Source organism: Uloborus diversus, chromosome 7 (assembly GCF_026930045.1).
Source record: "Uloborus diversus isolate 005 chromosome 7, Udiv.v.3.1, whole genome shotgun sequence".
Taxonomy (NCBI): Eukaryota; Metazoa; Arthropoda; class Arachnida; order Araneae; family Uloboridae; genus Uloborus; species Uloborus diversus.
In genome coordinates this window covers 13,788,374-13,811,645 of record NC_072737.1, presented here as the reverse complement: position 1 = coordinate 13,811,645, position 23,272 = coordinate 13,788,374, and the positions used below count along the sequence as shown (strand labels likewise).

General features: G+C 34.6%; 1 protein-coding gene across 3 annotated transcripts in view; it reads left to right on the top strand.

The window, feature by feature from the left end:
- Positions 1 to 23,272, top strand: part of LOC129227044 (ceramide phosphoethanolamine synthase-like) — a 183,349-nt gene that overhangs the window by 158,427 nt on the left and 1,650 nt on the right. For all 3 annotated transcript variants that reach the window (XM_054861683.1, XM_054861684.1, XM_054861682.1), the window contains exons 2-6: positions 2,346 to 2,624; positions 3,291 to 3,573; positions 6,530 to 6,813; positions 18,889 to 19,011; positions 22,355 to 22,435. In XM_054861683.1, coding sequence (XP_054717658.1) covers positions 2,367 to 2,624; positions 3,291 to 3,573; positions 6,530 to 6,813; positions 18,889 to 19,011; positions 22,355 to 22,435 — 1,029 coding nt within the window. In that variant the 5' untranslated portion in view covers positions 2,346 to 2,366. The remainder of the gene's footprint in view (positions 1 to 2,345; positions 2,625 to 3,290; positions 3,574 to 6,529; positions 6,814 to 18,888; positions 19,012 to 22,354; positions 22,436 to 23,272) is intronic.

Genomic DNA, 23,272 nt, shown 5'->3' with positions numbered 1-23,272 from the left:
CCATATGTAAACAGGCTTTGGTTCAATTTTGACGCCAATCGCTCCAAGAGGTGTTGACTTTTTTTTTTTTAATATTGTTGCATTAATAAAGCTATTTTTAAACTAGTATTTTGTGGCCATCACGAAACTTTCTTCTATATTTTTCCTTTTTCTGATCCCTCCCCATGCTTGACGAGGAAGCAATATTCCTAACAAAAACAAAATTACACATGCAAAAACTTGACGACCATCCCAATGTCTGAATTATTGTAAAAACAAAACAAAGAGCGAAAATTGAAAGTTACTTTAAAAGCCTGACTTGAATTAATTACAAATATTTTATTTATTAACAAACATAAGATGGCAACAGTTAAAAATTTTAAATCATTGAGATAATATTTCCGACTATTTCCATACAATTAAAATCACGAGAAATACGCAGACGACAATCTATTACGATTTATCTTTCTTATTGTTGCATTAATAAAACTATTTTTATTCGCCAAAAAAAAAAAAAAAAAAAAAAAATCAACACCTCTTGGACACCAAAATTGAATCAGCACCTGCTCCTGTTAGGGGCAACATATGAACCAAATTTTGTTTGATTCCGCCAGTTACTTCCTGAGGAATAGCAAGCACGCGTAACTCAAAAAAACGTCCCATTGCTCCACCCCCCTTGGAGGAATTCGCGCCAAAAACCAATGGGCACAAGTTCACATAGGGGCACATATGTGTACCAAATTTCGTTCAATTTCATGCGGTAGTTTTTGCTGTAGAGCGGCCACAAAAAACTGGTCACACACAGACGTGACTCACATACACACACACGCAGACATTTTCCAAAAATAGTCGAAATGGACTCAGCACACCTCAAAACGTTCGAATCCGTCAAAATTCGAAATTCGAAAATTTGCACGAATCCAATACTTTCTTCTATATATTAGATATAGAAGAAAGTAAAATGATAAATCGTAATAGATTGTCGTCTGCGTATTTCTCGTGATTTTAATTGTATGGAAATGATCGGAAATATTATGTCATTGATTTAAAATTTTTAACTGTTGCCATCTTATGTTTGTTAACAAATAAAATATTTGTAATTAATTCAAGTAAGACTTTTAAAGTAACTTTCAATTTTCGCTCTTTGCTTTGCTTTTGCAATAATTCAGACATTGGGATGGTCGTCAAGTTTTTGCATGTGTCATTTTGTTTTTGTTGGGAATATTGCTGCCTCGTCAAGCATGGGGAGGGATCAGAAAAAAAAAAAAAAGAAAAATATAGAAGAAAGTTTCGTGATGGCCACAACATACTAGTTTGTTTTCATCATACGATTTAGTACAACATTTAGAGGTAGCAAGGAATTAAGGCTAAAGGTGATTTTGACGATTTCTTTTCATATGATATCGTAATACAGTTCAGTTTTACAAATAATAATAACCAAAAAATTAATTTGAATTTTGAGATCTTGAATTCAAATTATGTTTTTCGCAATCACGAGTGTGTGTATGTAGGCGTGTGTGTTTGTGCGTGGGGTATGTGTTTGTGTGTAAGGGTTATGTGTATGTGTGTAGGCATGTGTGTTTGTGTCTGTGTGCTGGCATAGTGTGTGGGTAAATGTGTGTATGAATGTGTGTGCGTGTGGGGGGTATGTGTGTGTAGGCTTATGTGTTTGTGTCTGTGTGCAGGCATGAATGTGTGGGTAGTTGTGTGTGTATGTTTTTGTGTGTGTACGTGTGGGTGTCTGTATGTATGCGTGTGTGTTTGTATGTGTGTTTGTGTATATGTGTTTGTGTATGTAGGTGTGTGTAGGTGTATGTGTGTGTGTAGTTGTGTATGTGTAGTTGTGTATGTGTGTGTGTAGTTGTGTATGTGCGCGTGTGTGTAGGACATGGATGCAACCTGGAGACGGTTATCGCTAGAGGAGCAGCATCGTGAGGACCCAGTCGACGGTGATGGTGCGGAGGGTGGTGGTGGGAAAAATCAAAGGAACGTCAAAAACAGTCAAGTAAGAACAATAAGCAATCGTGATTGCTCAAAAAAAAAAAAAAAATCAGTTACGTAATTTTGATTTTGTAGTACAAATAATGGAAATTAAAATTTCAGAAATTATCGTTGAGCTAAACTGCTTCAGAGACCATGAATTGTCCACATCCAAGAGGTTAAACAACAACTAGTGGTAGGTACGGAGGACCCTGCAATGCGAAATAATGTTTCATCATTTCAGCAAAAAAATAAGTGTTTTGCAATTATTAGAAAAAATAATTTTTTTTGGGCACACAATACTAATCAATCCAGCTGGGGAATCTCACAACTGATGTATGTTCACTCAATTCATTTCTATATCTCACCATTTTTTTCTTTTTCAGCGTCAGTGCTGACATTTTACAATGTTTGACCACAGGGCAACCATCGTCATCAGCCTTTCACTTCTCTTCTACTTCCTATGGATGGACGTGGCCCTCTTCTACCATGTCCACGAGCAACGCCCCCGAACAACGCCCTCCTCCGATGCCACGCCTCCTTCTTCCTCAATTCCATCTGCAACTCAACTCATCTCCCCATTCACCGGTCTCTCCGTGAAGATGATGATGATGGACCCGGTCAATAACTACATCTTCACTCCAGCAGCCCACATTTTCAACGAGGTGATTTTTTTTTCTTCCTCAAATAATATTTCTCCCTCTAAACTTTAATACTATATAATTTTTATAGCACATGTAGGTATGTATGTAATAATATATATTACCATTAAAAGTTTTCAAAAATTCATGTCTTAAGGTTCGTATCTTCAAGTAGTGTCCGTTTTCTACAAGAAGGCACTTGACTTCTCCCTCGTCACGTGGTATTCGATGATTCTATTTCGCTGTTTTCGGCAGAAGGTATATCCGGATCATAGCATTTTGTTGTAAAAGCAGCGGTTTTTTAAATGTAAGAATAACTAAAATGACAACAGACAAGTGAAGCAAGTGATGTAAAAGACACTAAGATTTTTTTTTTTGCACACTAAAATGCACGCGCCCAAATTAAGGCTGGCTGATTGTCTCCTTTAGAAGTGCGTGGATAGCGTACCGTTCACCCCCGCGTAAAATGGAACTCTGCGTTCGAGGAGGCATGGCGAAGTGTCTTCTCGTGAAAAACGAACAATAGGTAGGTATGTGACAATGCATATTACCATTAAAAGTTTTCAAAAATTCATGCCTTTAGGTTCGTATCTCCAAGTAGTCAGCATTCAATTTAAGTTTTCCTCAGTGGAAGTCGAGCTTAATTTTCACCGATGTAAACCTCCTGACATTTTTCTGCTTGTGTTTCAGGTGACGAATTTCAGTCATGTTTTCTACTTCGTCACGCCCAACATGGTGAGCTTCTTGGGCCTGATGTTCGCCTTGGGGGCAGGCAAGTGCATGGCCATGGATTCACGGCCATTCCATCTGTTGGCTCTGTTCCTGTTCCAGATGCGAACCTTTTTCGATGCTCTCGATGGCATCGTGGCACGAACAAGAATGGGAATGATTCAACACGTGTCACTGCGCAACACCAGCGGGTACGTCGTAGATGGCGTGGCTGACGCCATCGGGTTTGCAGCTTTTCTCATAGGTAGGCGTTTTCATAGTTAAAACGGTTTAAATTTAAGGAGACATGGGTACAACTTAGGAACTTATGAAATGCAGTTGGACAAAAACAATGGGGTTGTTTCTTTCAGTCAAAAGTAGTACTTTCGGTCACTGAAATTGATAGAATAAGCAAAAAAAAAAAAAAAAAAACATGAACTCAGAAAATACTTTCATTTTCTCAACAGTTATTAAATTTAGTTTGATTAATTTTTTTAAATGTCCGATTTTTCAAACGAGACGTGATCTTGATGAGGTCACAAATGATGCTCTTAGGCGCATCTTTCTACCGCGTTTCCACGTTATGATAATCAAGAAGCGAATTGAAATTGGGCGCTAAGCTTGCTATCAACCATATCGTTGCCAATACACGTGAGTTAAGATGCAAATTAAATATTTTGCTCTCTGAATGGCATTTCATCATTTGTGACGTCATCGGACAGATTTGTAAACAATAAAAGCGCACCGATTTAAGTAATTTTTTAAAAATATTAAACATAGTCAAATTAGTTAAAAAATGGTCCGATCCTATGTTTTTAAGCATGTTCTTTCAGAAAAAAAACTTTTAAAATTTTGGAAACTACCCCTTTATAGTAATCAAGGGCGTCCCGATGGGAGGTCGCAGGAGGTCACTGACCTTCCAAAAATTTAATTATTCGGCGAAATTTTAAGTTCCAGCCGGCAAAATTTAGAATTCCGATTGAAAACTGAGGTGGTGATTATTTTGCCTTAACATTCATGCATACTATTTTGAGGAAAACTACAACCAAGCATTCTTTTAATAAAGCTTCTTTCCGCGCGCTTTGACGCATTAAAAAATATTCAGTTATGGCATGTTGCAAAGGAATTAGAACAAAAACTTAGTATAAGGTAATTTACGTAATATTACATACAAGTTTTGAGCTTTCAAGTTTTAAAAAGTGCAAATAAAAGCAATGTTTTGCTATTTAAAGCAAGCTATTGTTTGAAGAGGTGTTATTACAATTATGGTGAAGCAATTCATTTCCTGACGTTGTATATCGTATTAGAGAAATGGCAATAAATTTTTGTAACTATCATAAACTAAGCATGTGAAAATCAGTAAATCAATTACTTAAAAGAACAGTCAAAAAAAAAAAAAAAAAAAGTTGCGTCAAAAATTATGATTGAAAAGACGTCGGCTTACGTACTTACTTCTTTAAATTAATAAACGATGGCACAGTGAAGTAAAAAACGAAGAAAAAATCGCAATATTGAAAAGTTATTATAACAAATTAAATAAACTACAATCTGTAGGGAACTCTTAATACTTGTATAATGCTTTGCCTATTTTTGCCGTAATACAGCTTTTCTTCCTTAATTCTCTTCGTTAGTTCCTTTGAAATGAGCATTTGAAAACATCTATATATATAATTCTCTTACGTGCCGGCAAATGAAGGGGTGAATTTCTAAACCTCTGTTGGCAACACTTCGCCGATAAATCATGTAAACAAACTTCTACGTTGTTTTGAAATCTTGAATCACAGAATACTCAATACTCAGAATATCATCTCAGACTATCATATCACAGAATAATCAATACTCAACGAACTTTTTTTTTTTTTTTGAGATGAGTTTGAGTCGGGCTGTGGCCCATTTCAACCTTAATCAGCAAAGAAAAGCTCAAAGAAGGCAGGAAACCGTTCTTGAATCCAATTTAAGACGAGCCATTTCCAGAGTTGTATTCTCTGATTCGCTGCCGATAATTTTTAGCGGCTGGGGAATTTTCAGTCAGCAGTTCCTTCAACAGATCAGGTGCGTCACACAATGCCGGTAACCGCACCTTTCCGTCATGGCAACATTTAGTATATTTATTTGCAGTATTACGCTCTTTCTGCCAATAAAGAGCACCACAAAATTCGCATTCTTCACACATTGCTCCACAATCATGTTCATCGGCAATGTTGTTTTGAACGCGTAGGCGCTTTGAGCGTCGTCTATTCTCTGCTTCAGTACGACAGTTCAGTTCAAAATGAATAACCGAGAAAGAATTTACTTTATTCCTTTTATTCTCAGCTGAAAGGTTTCGCCAAATTTGTTTAGGGTTATAGTAGTTTTAGTATTGTGCAAGCAAAGTAGCCTTGGCGAGTTTTCGCGTTTTTAGTTAAACCATTTTTTGTTCGTGACGTGGCAAGGATTCAGAATAACAACAAGAAGGACAAACGTTTGAGAAAATATGTTTGGTGCTCTCTGAGCCTGTTTTTAGTCATGGCCAGCTCTATGTGGCATTATCAAGAACAAGATCTTTTGAAGCAGTGTCAGTTGTGGCTCCCAAACGGGACATTTTTAATTGTGTATATGAGGAAGTTTTCTCAGATTAGAATATATAAGAGTGTAAATATGTAAATATATAAGAGTGTAAATAATGTAAATACATCCCTCGGGGGAGCCTGTAACCCCTAGAGGGCGCGTCCCCAGGTGGCGGATAGGGGAATGCCTTCATTGGTTTTCCAATGGGTGGTAGAAGGGAAATAAAATACCTTCCGCGGACCAACAGGTAGAAGTGCAATCTCTCCAAAGCAATGACAGACACTTTTGTATCTATAATGGTAAAGTTGTGCACATTGCCAAGGCAGTCATCTTACATACAGCAAAGTTAAACTGTCGAAAATCTGGCTAAAGCAGACAAATTAACATTATGAACGTAATTTTCATATTGGTTAAATGGATGGTGACCTAAATGCAATTACCAACTTTAATTTTTACGGAAAATTTTAGCTAGGCTAATGTATTGGCATACAGCGAGCGAGCGAAGCGAGCATGGATCGCGAAGCGATCCACAGGGAACTGCGTAAGCAGTTCCGGGGGTTGGCGAGCGATAGCGAGCAGGGGGCGATAGCCCCCTAGTTTGATAAATTCTTTTAGCTCTGTTTTGTACTGCGTTAAAAAGATTTAATGGGATCTAATACTTGTACTTCTGAAAGGTTGCTTCCAGGTACTCCGAAGCTCCATGGCCAAACACAAGTATTACCTCCCCGTGAGTGCCCATGAAGTGTGCCGGGAATGCAAAGAGGGCGTGGCTCTACCAGTCCTATCTTCCAACTGTACCAGTGTACCGGCGACGAACGGGGGTGCCGGACAGCGCCGTGTATTCCTGGTCGTTCTATGCTTTGGCCTGCAGCTAGCCGTTGGTGCCTTCTTTTGGGACCACTACATCAATGCCTACCACAACCTGTTGGAATCATCCGCACCCACAGATGCACAGACGGTAAGTGCCTTGCATGGTTTATGGGATACTAGCTGTACTCGACGCGCGTTGCTACGCCAACAAAAAAATACATCATTATACTCATTTTCATGACAATCGGTTGAACGGGGCAGAAGTTGCTACTCTGCAGTGCCACCTGGTGGCGAGTGGCTTCAATGAGCATATTATGCACCTTCTTCGTGGAAAAATACATATATGTAGCAATTTTCATAATAATTGGTCCAGGTATCAAGTGAAGCCGTGACTATACTCAAATTTTGTACTCACGCAGTTTGCAAGATCAATCCATCGCTAAAAATATCAAATAGAAAAAGTTTTAAATCCCCCCGTTGCATGAAAAGCCATAAAACAATAAAGAAAGAATTTATTTGTTCAAACTCAAGAAAAATGGCAACAGCTAACTTATCAATGAGATCTTTCACGCGAATTAATTTCTGCAGCCGATAATTTTATTAGTGGATTGTGACTTAAATTGGAATAAAAAAGGAACTATCGATCGGATTTTTTTTTGAACTGGTCTATAAACATTCCCAGTACCAAAAATAACAAACGGTGAAAGTTTCAGCCAAATCTGCCGGGTAGTTTTTGAGTTCATGGATGACATACAGACAAACATTCATTTTTATATATATAGAAAGGAACGTTTCGTTATCGATTTCAAGGAGTCGGTTAAAATAATCATCCTCATATAGATAATAGCCGATGATAGATTAACCAGCGTGTTTCAACAATGATACTCACGCCACGGCATGATAATTTGATAATGAGTTTTGGTAATGTTTGACATGTAGGGAAAGGCTTTATCGTGACGAGGGCTGAACTCGATACGGTCACTTCACTGTTTTACTGGTAAGACAGTCATTTTAGGGGAATGAAGAATCAAAAAAGTGGTTGAAAGTTAATGTTATCCACTGGAGTTCAGAACTCATCCACTGGAGTTAAGATTAAAATTTCAATCATCAAAATATCACCAAACAGGCAATGACTTCGTAAAAATTTAGAAAAGTAGAAGCAATTTTCACCTATCATGCCTTGACGGGTGATTTTCTAGTACAGATATAATTCTTCTATTCGTTGTTGTCTTTCACTTATGTTCTGTTGTCTTTCACTTATGTTCCACGTTGTTGCCCTTTCGCACTTATCGCCCTTTCAGGGGAATGGCAGGTTGTTTAAGTAAAAAAACCAAATATTTTTATTTTTCATTGCTATTCAAAAATAAATGCAAATGTTATGCCGTGATACGTAAAAACACACAGCAAAACCTCGAACAATTTGAAAAACCACTCTATACACACATATAATTTTAAACACTTCTTAAGTGCTATATCATCCCCCCCCCCAAAAGGTGTTATTGACGGTCAGTGAAAAGTGGTGTTAGTCACAAAACGCTGCGTTTCACGTCTCGGTGAATATTAGTCGTACTAATTTCAAACTTTGTGTTGGAATTATTTTTCAATGGAGATTATTTTCCTATATATAAATTAAAGGACCTGGGGCCCGAATAAAAAGTTAAATTTTGTATTTTTTTATTTTTTATTTTCCCTACAAGCTTTTACTATCTTAACTCTGCACCTGATTTTGAACATTCTTCAACTAGAAGTATATATCTGGGGCTAACGGTTGCGAAAATAAAGGTCTTGCAGGTTAAAACAGAACACCCTGTATATTTCTTAGTACTTTTCTTTTGAAAATTTCCAAAAATATGGATAACGTATTCGTATTGAACTTATCACTTAAATACGAATCTGTTTCATTTATGAATCAAAATTTATCGCTTGTAGGGTAATTTATAGGGGCTTTTTTGGTAATTTATTGCTCAACGGTTTTATCTTGATTGGAATTACGTAATAAATTTTAGCCCTAGGTTTCATTTTGCTTTGTCCCTTTCCAATTTTAACTTTCACAACTGCTTTTGTTCCAGCGTGCTGTTTTTCTCAGATGATTTTTTATCTTAAAGCTTACACTTTGCTTCATTGAAAAAGGAGTTCCTTGAAGCTCCGAAACGCATGTACGCAACTAAATTGCTTATTTGTGCTTTATTGTGCTTATTTGTGCTCCATGATCATTTGCTCTTTATAAGTACCGAATCTGATTAGTTGCACAAAATTTACATTCTGGAACAACTTTCAAAACAAGACAAAATGATGTAAAACGGGCTTTTTTAAGTTGCTCTTCCTGACATTTGGACACGGGGGGGGGGGGGAGGGAGTTAAAACTTTAAAATTTATTTATTTAAATTTGTTTTGTGATTTATTTTTAATTTAAACTACTTTATTTTTTTGTATTCTGTTTATATTTTATTTCAATATTTTTTTAAAGTGTATGTGTGTGTATGTTATTGGCGTAGCACAGAACTTTTCTAATAAAATAATAGTAATGTTTAAAAATAAATAAACAAACAAAAAAATTATTTCAAAAAATAAATAAAATTTAAGAAATATTAAAAAAAAAAATAAATAAAATGAAAAAAGAGGGCTAAAAATTTAAAAATAAGAAAATTTTTTGTGGATGGATGGGGGGAGAATTGTGTCATTGAACGTGGGGGGGGGGGGGATGTACACCCCTGTTTAGATAGTTGAAATATTTTATGGACTATATTTATTTCCGATTGCTAAGTGCTTCTTTTCATAGAGTTTGAAATTTCAGATCGTTTATCGATTTACTGCAGTTAGTCTACCCACGCTTCGTTTCCAGCCGCTATCTAAATAACATTTTTTCAACCCCCTCGGCAAATATTATCCTCGAAACCTTAGATGTAGAGGGTTTGAACAAGATAGGGTTTCACTGTGCTTCACTCAATTTATTGCGTGGGAGGAACGGATGAGAGTTGGTAATGCATCTTCATTGATTTTATGAACTATGAAATTATTATAATGGATATGACGACGTCATTTCAAAAGTTAGTGGCTAACGTCCCTCTTGTTAAAAAGTTATCAGGAAATTGCTTTAAAAAGTGATTAAAATCAGGGTAAAATTTTATAAATTGAGAATAAAAACGTGTGAACATCGATGAAAAAGAAAAAATTCTCGAAGCAATATAAAACAAAAGTAATGACTATATCTTTATTGAATTGTGTTGTGTATGTGGTGTGGTACAAAATATTGTATTCATTTAAGAAAAATAATGTTTCTTTGTTTTGACCAAAACTTTTAATTTCAACTTATTTGATCTAGGGTTGCTTCAAACTTCTTTTCTTTACCAATAACAAAGCTGAAAGTCTCTCCGTCCGGATCTCTTTCTGTCAGGATCTCTCTCTGTTAAGATCTCTGTGACGCGCATAGCGCCTAGATCGTTCCGCCGATTATTTCGTAGCATGGAGGTGTGCACCTCAAAGCGATTTTTCGAAAATTCGATTTTGTTCTTTTTCTATTCCAATTTTAAGAACATTTTCCCGGGCAAAATTATCATAGATGGTTGAGTAAATTACCAAGTTATCATACGTGGAACCGTAACCGCGCAAGCCAATTGGCGAGAAATGTATCATACATTATTTGTAAATATACAGGCGAACCAAAAGACCTTTTAATTTTCTACTACGGGCAAAGCCGAGCGGGTACCACTAGTATCGAATAAAACTAACAAATGGCATTTCCACTATTACTGCGTTTGTGAGAAGCAGTGGCGGCGATTCGACCTCCCCACTTTTTATGGTTCATTTATTTATTTTATTTTACAATTTAGAAACCAAAACTAGAAATTGTAAAAAAAAGCAGAAGTGTCAAAACTTTCAGGCCATGACTATTTGTTTTACTTTGCTGTACATCTTTACGAAACATTATTTAGTACAAGCAGTAACTTTTAGTTTATGTATTCCTTGTTTAGATATTAGCTAATATTTTTTTTTTGCTGAAACAAGCCACACTTGCTCAATGAAATGATTACCAAGTGTTTGTGACACCTCAAAATACCTTGGGGTAGATAATGTAAGTCTAATTCATGTGTAAGTGTGTCTTCGGAGAAAGCTATTGTGTACATAATTCATCAAAATCTATGCAAAACGTGAGTTAAGCTGTTAAATTTACATCAATTACCACTCATATGATCTCAAAATCAGCCTCAGCAAAATTTTTTTTCCTCTTTCATTTCTTCGCTGCCGCTCAAAATCCGAATACTTAGAGGTTTTTTTTTTTTTTTTTTTGCCCCCCCTCCACCGTCCCCCGTTTTTTCTGTTTTATTATTATTATTTTTGTAAAACTTTTTTTTGAGCAATCACGATTGCTTATTGTCCTCATTTGACTGTTTTTGGCGTTACGCTGATTTTATTTTCCCGCCAGCACCACCGTCGCGTCGACCGGCCTCGCGATGCTACTTCTCTTACGAAAACCTTGTCCAGGTTGCGTCCATATCCTACACACACACGCATTACATACACACACCTACACACACACTCCTACACACACACATACACACACTCATGCCTGCACACAGACACAAACACACCTGCCTCATACACACACACACACGAACGCCTACACGCACACACGCATACACGCACAGCACTGCATACACAACATTCACACATATGCATACATACACTCACACACGCACCCACACACATGCGCCCACACAAACACACACGCGCATACATACCTAAACACACACGCTCGTGATTGCGAAAAACATGATTTGAATTCAAGATACCAAAAATTCAAATTAATATTTTTTTTTTAATCCCAAAATGTGGTATCGCCTTCTTTACTTCAAATTTGTTCCTTTCTTATGGTTTAGGTTTCTACAGTGCTAACAATATTTCTTAGCATTAAAAAATCTTGCATATTTCAAAAATGAGGCAGTGTGAAGCAAAGGGTTGTAAGTGGACATTTTCAAGTTTCAAATAAAACGCGTTCAAAGATAACGCCCCAGGTAGGCTTTCATTGATTTTTTTTTTCTAAATCATGCTGTACAGCAGCACCTACCGGGGCTACTCGTACCATCTCTTGCCCCAAGATAGAGGAGGGGTTCACCTACCATTTGCAATGGTTATCTCCAAATTTTTAATTTCGCCACTTGCGTCCCTTTGTTTCTTTTTGCCTCACATGTGCTTTAATTTTTGCGATTCAAATTAGAATATTTCATCTCAAACAGTTAACCCCCCATGTCAAACAGTTAACAACCCGCTCGGCTTTGCCCGTAGTAGAAAATTAAAACGTCTTTTGGTTCGCCTGTATATTTACAAATCATGTATAATAAATTTCTCGCCAATTGGCTTGCCCAGGTTACGGTTCCAAGTTATGATAACTTGGTAATTGACTCGTCCATCTTATGATAATTTTGCTCGGGAAAATGTTCTCAGAATTGGAATAGAAAAAGAACAAAATCGAATTTTCGAAAAATCGCTTCGAGGTGCGCACCCCCATGGTACGAAATAATCAGCGGAACGATCTAGGCGCTATGCGCGTCACAGAGATCTTAACAGAGAGAGATCCTGACAGAAAGAGATCCGGACAGAGAGATAATGCCACATTAGAATACACAACTCATAGAAAAAAAAAATATTAGATCGATCCCAGGATGAATTTTGGTGGTCGATAAAAAAATCAGACTGGCTTTACCATGTAAAACGAGCAAAATACTTTTGAAAACCTGATGTGTACAGTAAACCACGTGTCTTCCCTGTATGACACTTGTTTGATCAATTTTTCAATTACTCAAAAAGAAAGAAGAAAAACGGTTCGTGTACTTATGCTTATTAGGAATAAAACTTTTAAGGCGAAAGAGGACTATCATTTCTAAATTTTTCTATTTTTTAATGAAACTTCTTGAAATTCTAGCAGAGAATGTGTCTACTATTATTAAACACTCACAAAGTTTAATTTCAATACTTCAATGATTCAATTTTTTTTATTTAAAAATTAAAAAAAAAACTCTATTTGAAACAAAGTCCGCTTCTTAATTTTACGTTTGCACACTAAATTGCAATTTGAAATTATTTTTTAGACTTGTACTAACATTTTGTTGGGAATATTTTCTAATTTTTTTGCTTTAAAATATTTTAAATTGGAAAAAAACACAATATTACGCTTTTTCTTTTGTAAAAAAAAAAAAAAAAAAACTGTAGTACCAAAAATGTCTTTGGAAAATAATGACAATAAAAAAAAAAAAAAAAAAAAAGTGCTCCAGCAAAGCATTTCGGATATTCATATTGTGTCACAATTCAATTTTCAGAAAGATAGTGCTAAATATGAAACGCGCACTTCAATATCAGCTAGTGGTTTTTTATGTAATATCTGCTTTTGAAAAAAAAGGAATTTTGAGTTTTTCCGTAAAAAAAACTAACTGAAAAGAAAAAATTTTTTTTCTTATGTTTGTAAAATATTATAAAATGATAAACTTAAAGAAGTTATAGTTCATAACAATACAAAATGTTCATTAATTTGGACAATATTTTTGAAAAAAATTGAATTTATCAATGCCATTTTGAAAATTCAAATTTTTCTACTTTTTAAAGAATTGATTTCATGTTTATGAAAAAAATTTTATATTATCCCATATAAGCCTTAAAAAATCATCACAACATATGTTTATTTTTCTTAATTATTTAAAAAAAGGTTTTTAATGTTTTTAATGTAAACAAAGGGTCGTGGTACATACGAAAATTTGCACAACCCAGCCAATTTTGCACCGATTGACAAAATTTTTTCGACAAATTACTCCAACAGAATTCTCTTACTTAAATATGTAAAAATCCAAAAACTGACATTTTGATAGATTTTCGCGAGTTTGAAAGCCCTGTGTCACCTTAAATGATTCAGTTTTAGGACCACCACCAATCATGGGTCGTCAACCAATCACGGGTGGTTAAAATGGAAATGAAAGCAAAAGTTTTAACGAAAACTTTTTCGTGATTACAATACCTCCCTTACTTCGTGCAAAGAAGTAAAAATTCTCATATGTGCCATTTCTATTTATAAAGTGGATTCATCGTGAAACCAATTTTTGCATTTTTCTTTCTTTTTCTCTTTTTATCAATGCAAGTCCAAATATTTGACAGGCAATTTGTATTTTTTTTTATAAGTGGGTATCAGTTAGGTTCTCAGAGCACTTAGTCGTAACACATATAGTTAAAAAAAGAGGTGCGCGCGGGTGCCTCACTTCCAAGACTAAAGGAGCACCCCTCTCCAAATACCAAGAGGAATCCCAAGAACAGGAAACCCCCCACCAAAACAAAGAAAAAAACATCTCTAATAACTCTCCAAAAAATTTCAATGGAGCGATATGTACAATGATGCCCCTCATCCCTGGCTTTTCTCCTAATATGTTAATTTATAAACACGTAAGGGCTGTTATGAGCAACATTACCCCCCCCCCCCCCCATACACACACTTTCGATACTTCTTGAGAATGAAGTAGTAATGAATCATTGTGAAGTTTAGCAAACCTTAACTTTTAAAAAACAAACAGTACGTACATAATTCAAAAGTTCACATTTTCTTGTGCACAATATTCTTTTTCACATTTCTCCCCTCTTTTATTTATTGATTAAACAGAAAGTGTAAAAAGTATCATTCACGTAACAAAAAGAAGAAAAAAAAATAAAAATTCATGCAACGAAAATCTGCGCTGGTGGCGACATCTTTTGAGAAACATTTTATATATTACATTTTTGTTTACGTAACGAGCAAACAGATTATAACATGTTTACTGGTTAGGTTTTTCTTCCTTGATAATGCACACTTAACGTCCAAAAATGTCATTTCCTAATAAAGAAAATTTTAACGATGTGTCACAATTGATTATATCGTTTTTTACGGCACCAGGCACCAGTTGTGTAAGCTAACTTTGTTCGAGTTTTGTGGCAAGAAAGAACATTAAATTTAGATTTTAAACTAATAGCTTGTAGTTTTTTTTTTTTCCCAAATTTTGAGTTGTGTCACTTTCTTGCCGGAGTCTTTTTTTTTTTTTTTGCGTATTGTAATTTTTTGAGACTGTCACAGAAAACTGCTATTGCGTAAAAACTTTATTTTCTTAATTGCTGTTTTTTTCTAGTTCTGTCACTTTCGCTGCAAGAGGGGGGGGGGGGGGGGGGTATTTGGGCACAGGGACTAACGTAGTCATATTTTGCAAAAGGTGGGAATTGATAAGCCGGAATTTTCGTCTATTGGAAGTTTGGCCCTATACAGTCCTCGCATGAACCATTGCCAATGTTGCAGAAAATCACGGGTTCTCGGGGGAAAGGTTTAGAGGAGGGGGGCAGGGGCGGACTGGCGGTCCCCCGATGCGTCCTCCCGTCTATCCGCTCTCAAGTTTCAGCAACTTTTTATTTATTTATTTATTTTTTTAATAATTATCTTTTTTTTTGGTTTATTATTATTAATTATTATTTGCGCTCCTAAAGCTGTGTGCAATCGCGCTTTTTTAAAAAAATTCTTTCTCTTTTTATTTTTTGCATTTTTTGCACCTATTTATTTATTTATTTATTTATTTTTTGCACCTTCTAGAAGCCCTTTTGCTTCTTATCTGGTATTGAAATCTACAGTTCATTCTGCAACATAATTGTGGGAAGTGTCCTTTGTAAAATTTTTCGAAGTGGAATTTTGCCCCTTGTTTAATATTAATATATCAACCCATGCATTTGAAAACAGGGACATACTTCCCAATTAGACGATTATGATTAAAATTTAATTACATTTGGCAACTATCCAGAAATGGAAATGCCCGGTACAAAAGACCCAATCTTCAAAAACCAAAGCGGAACTAATTACAAAACTGAAGCCGAAATAATTGCATGTATTAACTAATAAAAATGACTGCATAATTGAAAATGATATTACTCACTTTCATATGAAAATACGCCCTAACAGCGTAGCTAGTTTTAACCGCAATTTATTAACTTATGGCTTAAACATTCTGCTGTGAAACGTATCATAAACTTCGAAAAACTGTTGTCACGGTAACATAGCCGGAAAACTAAAACCAGTGTAAAAATCGTTCACCAGAGAAACACATGTCACTTCTTGCTTCTTTAATAAGTAACAGATAAATTCTTTTGTTTTAATGTCTGTATTTGTATCAACTTCGTTTAATTCTTCAAATATTCGTCGTTATTTCAGTTTTATAGTCAGTACAGTAGACTGTATATAAGTACAGTAGACCCTCGTTTTACGTGGGCTTATTTTACGCTGTTTAAGATTTGACACCTTTATTTGATTTTACGCAGATGAGTTTCGGTTTTAGGCAGATGCGGAAATGCAAACAAATGAAATTTCCCCTCTTTCAAAATTCAACTTCTAAAAATTTCAGATTGCACGTAATAAACTGCATTTTGGCGTGCTAATAATCGAGCTTTGGATCACTGGAGACATTTTATGCAATTGGTTCTAGAGCTCTTTCCAGAAGTAAAGTTATTAAACCCACATAGATCAGAACTCACTGGAAGAAGAATTTTTGGAGCGACAAAAGAGGACAAAAGCAACGAGGATATCGACATCGATGACACAGAACCGAAAACGTCAACATTGGAAATATTGAGCCATTCCTTGACAATAGAGATGATCTTTCTGATTTGTTAGTGAATTAAGATTCTATTATGGAAATGATCATGGATGCGTTAATGCTCGCAAAGAACTGCAGAGGAAAATTCTTGACTCCCCAAAGACTACCGTAGCCAGCTCCTTTTCATAAACACCAAATTCATTTGTGTTTTCTTTATACATGTTGTGCATGAAGGCCGATGTAAGCGTACATTAAACTTACTGTTCAATTAGTCATCACTAGAATGAAGGTTTTTTTTTTCCTATCTACGAGACCTAATTTTAACATTAATAGTAAGTCTTTTTTTACGCGGTTTTGATTTACGCGGCATTTTCGAGGAACGTAACCCCCGCGTAAAACGAGGGTCTAGTCTACTATATGAGAAAGATTTATTAACACTGAAATAAAGGGGAAGAAACTTGTGTCCTTGTACGCCCTATTAAATAATCTATACTTTAAAGTAACTTTAAAGAAATGGAGGCATGTGTTATTGTTCACATGTTAAGGGTACAGTAGACCTTGAAAATCCACTTTTTTGCTTTTTTGCTTATGAATAAATTTTTTTGAAAATTTTTACACATGTTTATAACATAGAAAAATATTAAAATATAAAGTTTTGTCAAAATAAATTGAAAAGTTTTTGATATGTTGATTTTTTTCTTTTTCTGATAACAGATAATCGGTATATTTGAAAAAAGCTCCATGCGGAACCGATTTTCACAGAAACAGATAAAAATCAACTTTTTGTGCTCTTTTTAAATGTAAAAGTAAATGTTACTAGAAAACTTTTGTATATCATAGCATGGAATGCAGATAAAAAATAATTCATTGTATTTTTTCGATTTCTACGATTTTCGGAGCAAAATCTCTCATTATATTACTTGTTACTCAAAAAGGATCAAGTATAATTTTTCTATTAACATTAATTTTTACATTTAAAAAGAGTACAAAAAGTTCATTTTTATCTGTTTCTGTAAAAACCGGTGCCGTATGGAGCTTCTTTAAAAAATATCGACTATCTGTTATCAGAAAAAAGAAAAAAGATTAATATCTCAAAAACTTTTCAATATATTTTGACAAAAATTTATATTTGAATATTTATTTATACTATAAACATGTGTTACAATTTTCATGAAAATCTATTATTAAGCAAAAAAGTGGGTTTTTAAGGTCCACTGTATCCTTAAAAGTTATGCTTAGTAAATCCATAGTTTAAGATAATTTATTGGTTCGTATAAATGAGTATTTAGGCAGTTTCCTACGCCTGCAAAGTATGGTGAAACTACAGAATAGCGCCTTCAAATGTAAGGAAATTTTATAATTTGTAGACTCGCTGTTCATACTAAACTGACACTGGATTCGGCAGCGTATTTTCCGCCAAAAATTGCAACATTAAGCCACGGGTGCAGAATATGTCCAATCCGGCGATCTAGGATCGGGGAAATTTGAACATCTGGGTAATTTTGCAGATTCTATTTTTTTTTTTTAACGATTTTTTTTGCAAGTGACTTTTGAATGCATTTTTTTTTTTTTTTTGCATCACTACTCTTTATATTTTTATTAACGTTGGATAATAATTTACATTTAATAATAAATATTAAGAGATTTCAATTTAAACTTATATATGCATTTACTTAATTTACCTTTTAGATACCTAGTTCTATAAGTTACCAGTTCATTCTAATAGTTTTAAAGATGCAATTGTTATTTATTTTTTATTTTTTTTTTTCAAAATTATCCATACCTATAGTAATCAATGAACAATATACTGAAACATAAAGCATATTGTAAAATTTAGGGGAAATTTTCATATAGATTGGGTTAAATGTTGGCAGTAGAAACACTTTCTGCACCCCTGCAGAAAAGTAAAAAATAATTAAACCAATTTCTGCACATTAAAATAGATGGATGGTATAGTATGACTTTATTACTATGCTATCAGTCAGGAAGATCCCAAACAGTCAATCATTTAGTTGGCGACCAGAAACTAAAGACTGACTAATAATGTGGAAATATTTGACTCTGTTGTAGGGCCAAACTGGTGACACAACTAAAATTATTTGAAACATCCTTTCATCATTATGTTTGAACGGTTGCAAATAAATAGCACTGGGAAAAGCTAAAGCGTTCATTCTCATATGAGACAGTGAGAAGCAAAGGGATGTAAGTGGCAAAATTGAAAATTTGGAGATAACCAGTACAAATGGTAGGTGAACCTCTCCTCTGTCTTGGGACAAGAGATAGTACTAGTAGCCCTGGTAGTTGCTGCTATACAGCAAGATCTAGAAAAAAAAAATGAATGAAAGCCTACCTAGGATGTTATCTTTAAACGCGTTTTAATCAAAACTTGAAAATGTCCACTTACATCCCTTTGCTTCTCACTACTTCATATAAGGATACTGACTTTTACCAACCGTTTCTAACAGAAAGTATATTTTGTAGGAGATGTTAAAATTTCTTTGTGTTGCTGATTTTAAACTGAACATTTTATAATTGAGTTTTAGTACTCATCTCAGTAGTTCTTGGTGTTGTTAATATTGTGATCTAATGTTTTCACACATTCCATTTTGTTTTGGTATCTCTGACAATGCTTGTTCCCTCAGATTGCTCAAAGCGAAGTGCTGAAGTCGTCGATCACGTGGGTCCTGATGTGGTTCTGGCGGATGTCTAATGCACACACCTTCATACAGATGCTTTTATTCGCCATATACATCAACAAGATGTGGGTGAGTGTCAGGATTCTAGTTTATATAACCCTACAGAGTGAATATGAGCTTCAGGATTCTGACTAATCCAGTTCTACTGATGTAATGTGAATGCTATATCTAGTTTCTTAAGCTCTAAAGACAGAATATTAGTGTAAGGGTTCTAGTTTATGTAATCCTTCAGACTGAATAAGATTATCAGGATTCTGGCTTATCTAGTTCTACAGATATAATATGAAAGCTATGTCTATAGTTGGGGCAAATCTAACCTGGCAGCATCGTAATGCTGCGACTGGAGTATAGTTTACACAATGTTGCCTGGTTATGTTTTCCCCAATTATAGTTTCTGTGGTTCCGGAGACAGAATGAGTTTCAGGATTTTAGTTTGCCTGTAGTTGGGGCAAACCTAACCTGGCAGCGTCGTAATGCTACGATTGAGATCTGCGTAGTCTTCACAACGCTGCAAGATTAGGTTTAATCCAACTACAGTTCTGCAGACAGAATAAGTGCCAGAATTCTAACTTATATATTTCTGGTGGCAGAGTATCACTGGCAAGGTACTATTTATTTAATCTAATTCTAAATATTGAAAATAAGTGCCAGAATTCTATCAAGTCTTATCAAGTTCTGCAGCTATACAAGTAAGAAGTATGAAAGCTATATTTACTGAATTTTGCTCTCATGCAGAATGAGAGTGTCAGGATTCTAGTTTCTTGAGTTCCGAAGAGGGAATATCAGGTTAGAATTCTAGTTCATCAAAGTTTGCTGATAGAAAAGAATAATTCCCTGTGTGACAATGGGTTTTCATAAAGAGAATTAAATGATTACAATAAAGCTATTTTCATCAAAATATAGTTTGCTCGTTGATTCTAGCAGTTAACGGTTAAATGGTAACAAAGCATTGAATAACGATTTTCAGTTCTTTGTGCCATTTTTTTTTCATTTTGTATTGTACCATTTCAAGGGTCTCGAAGCTCTAGGATACCATAATTGAAGTCATAATGATTCCGGAGTAATTAACGTATTCCAACGGGACTTGACAAAAGCCTCGCGCGCAAAGGCTCATTTTCGTTTACTTTATTTTTTTAAATTTTCTTGTATACTGGGTTGCTATGACACAGAAATATTATTCCGCTGAAATCCAAATTTCTGCCAATCTTTTCCTCCCAATTTTCTTTTAATTGAAAAATTTAGCAATGTTTCTTCGGAATTAAGAGAGATAAAAGCGGATAGGTTACAAAGATCCAACCATAATACAATTATTGACGATGAAATTGACGAAATCCTTGGGACCACAAAAAAAGTTCGTAATATCGAGAGTCCGTAAAAACAAACTTCATCGACAACTAGGCACCATATGGGATGTATTTATTTTTAAGGCACGGTACACTGAAAATAAAGAATTTCATACCATAGAAATTTAATGCAAAATACAATAGAATTTGCATAATTTCCTTTTTCTTTTTTATTCAGGCATCAAACATTAAACTAATGAAATTTAGACTTTTTTTGGTTTAAGACTTTAAAAGATGCGTGCGTCCATATTAATTTACACAAACAGAGATTGTTTAAATTGCTACAGCTCGAAGTGATTTTAAAAAGAACCAGTAGGATTTCTTCTTTACATAAATTGAGCTCGTGAGAAAGATACTTTTTTCCGTCTTTGGATCGCAAAAGAAAATCTCTACATAGTATAAAATGAAGTCCCAAAAAAGCGTCTGTGTGTTTGAACTCGCAAAACTCGAGAACTACCCGGCGGATTTCGGTGAAATTTTCAGTTTGTTCCTTTAAGTCCTGAAAAGGTTTGCAGACCAGTTCGAAAAAAAATCGATGAATAGTTCTTCTTTTTGTTCTTTTTTTATTCCAATTTAGGCCCAATTTTCACATAAATATCCGAATATGGGGGTGAAAAATTACTCGCAAATAGTAATATTAAATATCGTTGGAAAGAGAAGAATTTTCCGCGTTCTACGCAATTTGTTCCAATGCTCTAACTTAATTGCGACGGGAGTTTTTACGTTTTAATCTCGAATTTTTTTAGGATTAGCTGAAACTTAGGCACTACTTTCTTCATTAAATCCATCAATAAAAAGTGAAGGAATTTTCCCACAGTTTTCTCTTTGACAGCATTGGAAAGAGCTGCTTCTTTTACTCCAGATCTAACTCGACCTATGGTCGGAAGTTTAAATCTCTATCTCCATTAGAAAAAAAGTTACAAGCGAATTAAATGAAGTTCAAAAATCTGTTCTCTATTCAAGTTTTTAACCATTTTATTTTGCGTTTCCACGGTAACGCTTTTTGAATCCATTGTTTATTTCCATCTTTCTCATTTTCAATTCTTAGACTTATTTTATTTTGTATTTCCATGGTTACGCCTTTTAAATTCATCTTTCTCATTTTATTTTAATTTCTTAAAAGTATTTTAGTACCTGTCGTTATTGTTTGGCGAGAAAATTTTGCGTGATGGATTTTTTTTTCTTTCATTTAATTCTGGTTATTGAAGATATTTCACTTGACGCATTTTTTTTTTTTTTTCAAGGTAGACCGGGCAAAGCCGGGCAACGCAGCTAGTTAAATATTAAATTGTTTTAACTTAACTATTTTTCAGGATAAGAAGATTGCTCGTAACATCGAGCGTTAGTTGAGGCATTGATAAACAAAGAGATGATGTTAGTGGACATTTACAAGTTTTGAGTAAAACACGTTTAAAGATAACGTCCTAGGTAGGCTTTCCTTGAATTTTTTCTCTAAATCATGCTATACAGCAGCACCTACCAGGGCTACCAGTACCATCTCTTGCCCCAAGATAGAGGAGAGGTTCATCTACCATGTGTACTGGTTATCTCCAAATTTTTAATTTTGCCACTTACATCCCTTTGCATCTCACTGCCTCATATGTTGTTGTAACGTAATGACGCAGAGGATAATACACCATCAGCTGAGTATGACGGTCTAATTTTCTATAGCTTTTGGCAGGGGGGGGGGGGCAGATAGGAGGTCACGGGAGGACATTGTGACCTACCGAAAATTTCTTTATGCGGAAAATTTAGAGACAGAATTGCAAAATGGAAAAAATCTTGTTTATTTATTTTATTTATCTATTATAATTTTTTAATGATGACTAATTTTACCTCTCATTAGATGCTATTCATGTATATGTATGACAGATGTGCCTGTGCAGACTCGTATTTTATTATTCGGCGAAATTTTAACTTGATTCGTCAAATTGAGAATTTTCGCCCCTCCTAAAAATTTTAGTTCGGAGCACCCCTGCTTTTAAGCTAAAGATTTTTTAAGTAAAGTTTATCAAAATGCATTGAACATCAGAAAGTATTGAAATTTACATTTTCCTTTACTTTTTTAGGAATTTCTATGTTGGATACAATTTGTGGGTTTTGTACAAGTTTTCACCTTGGCTTTTTTTACGGAAATGCACCTCTGCACAGTAAGTTCTCATTTTACAAATCAGAAATTCCATCTCAATCTTTTACTGCTAAAACGTGCATCGAGTTGAAAGTTCAACTCTTCTTTTGTATTGGGAAAAAAGTTTCTAGCAACTCTGAAACGCGCATTTTAATTTTTTGAATTAACGATATTTTATTCTTGCGCAACGTATAAAAGCTTCACCTTTTACCCAACCAAAGGCACTTTTCACTTGATTGAAAAAATTCTATACCCATTCAATTTTTAAGTTTGCCCTCTATTGAGCCCTTCTACAAATTATTTTCTGTTTTTGTCGTGAAGATTTTCAATGTGTGCTTTTTTTTTTTTTTCATTCTTGAGGAAATTAATGTTTAATTAGTTTTGTTTTATTTATTTTTAATTGAACAATGAAAAAGATGGCTTACAGATTTCACTCTGACGATAATCTGACATTTATATTTCATGCTGCCTTAATTTCTAATGTCTTTGTGATTAGCCACACTAGCCACATGCCCCTTTTAATTTCGTTGAAAAACAGGGCCAAAAATCATCCCACAATCTTTATTTTCAAGTTAAAATTCATCGGAATGGCAGCATTTTTTTTGAAAAAACATTTAAGATAAGCTAACTCAATTACTGAATAATCGGTCGATTAAACGGCAGGATCGATAATGACTTTTATTGCTACAATTTCTTCATTTCGTTTTTTTTTTTTTTTTTTCAAAATTTATTCAATTTCTGAGCAAAATTTTCATAATGTTGTTAAGAAAGTTAAATTACTCTAACTAGATGTATAAATTCAAATACTTAATCAGTTGTCTGTATTAAGCAGACGCTTTTAACTTAGTAGTTAGTTTTT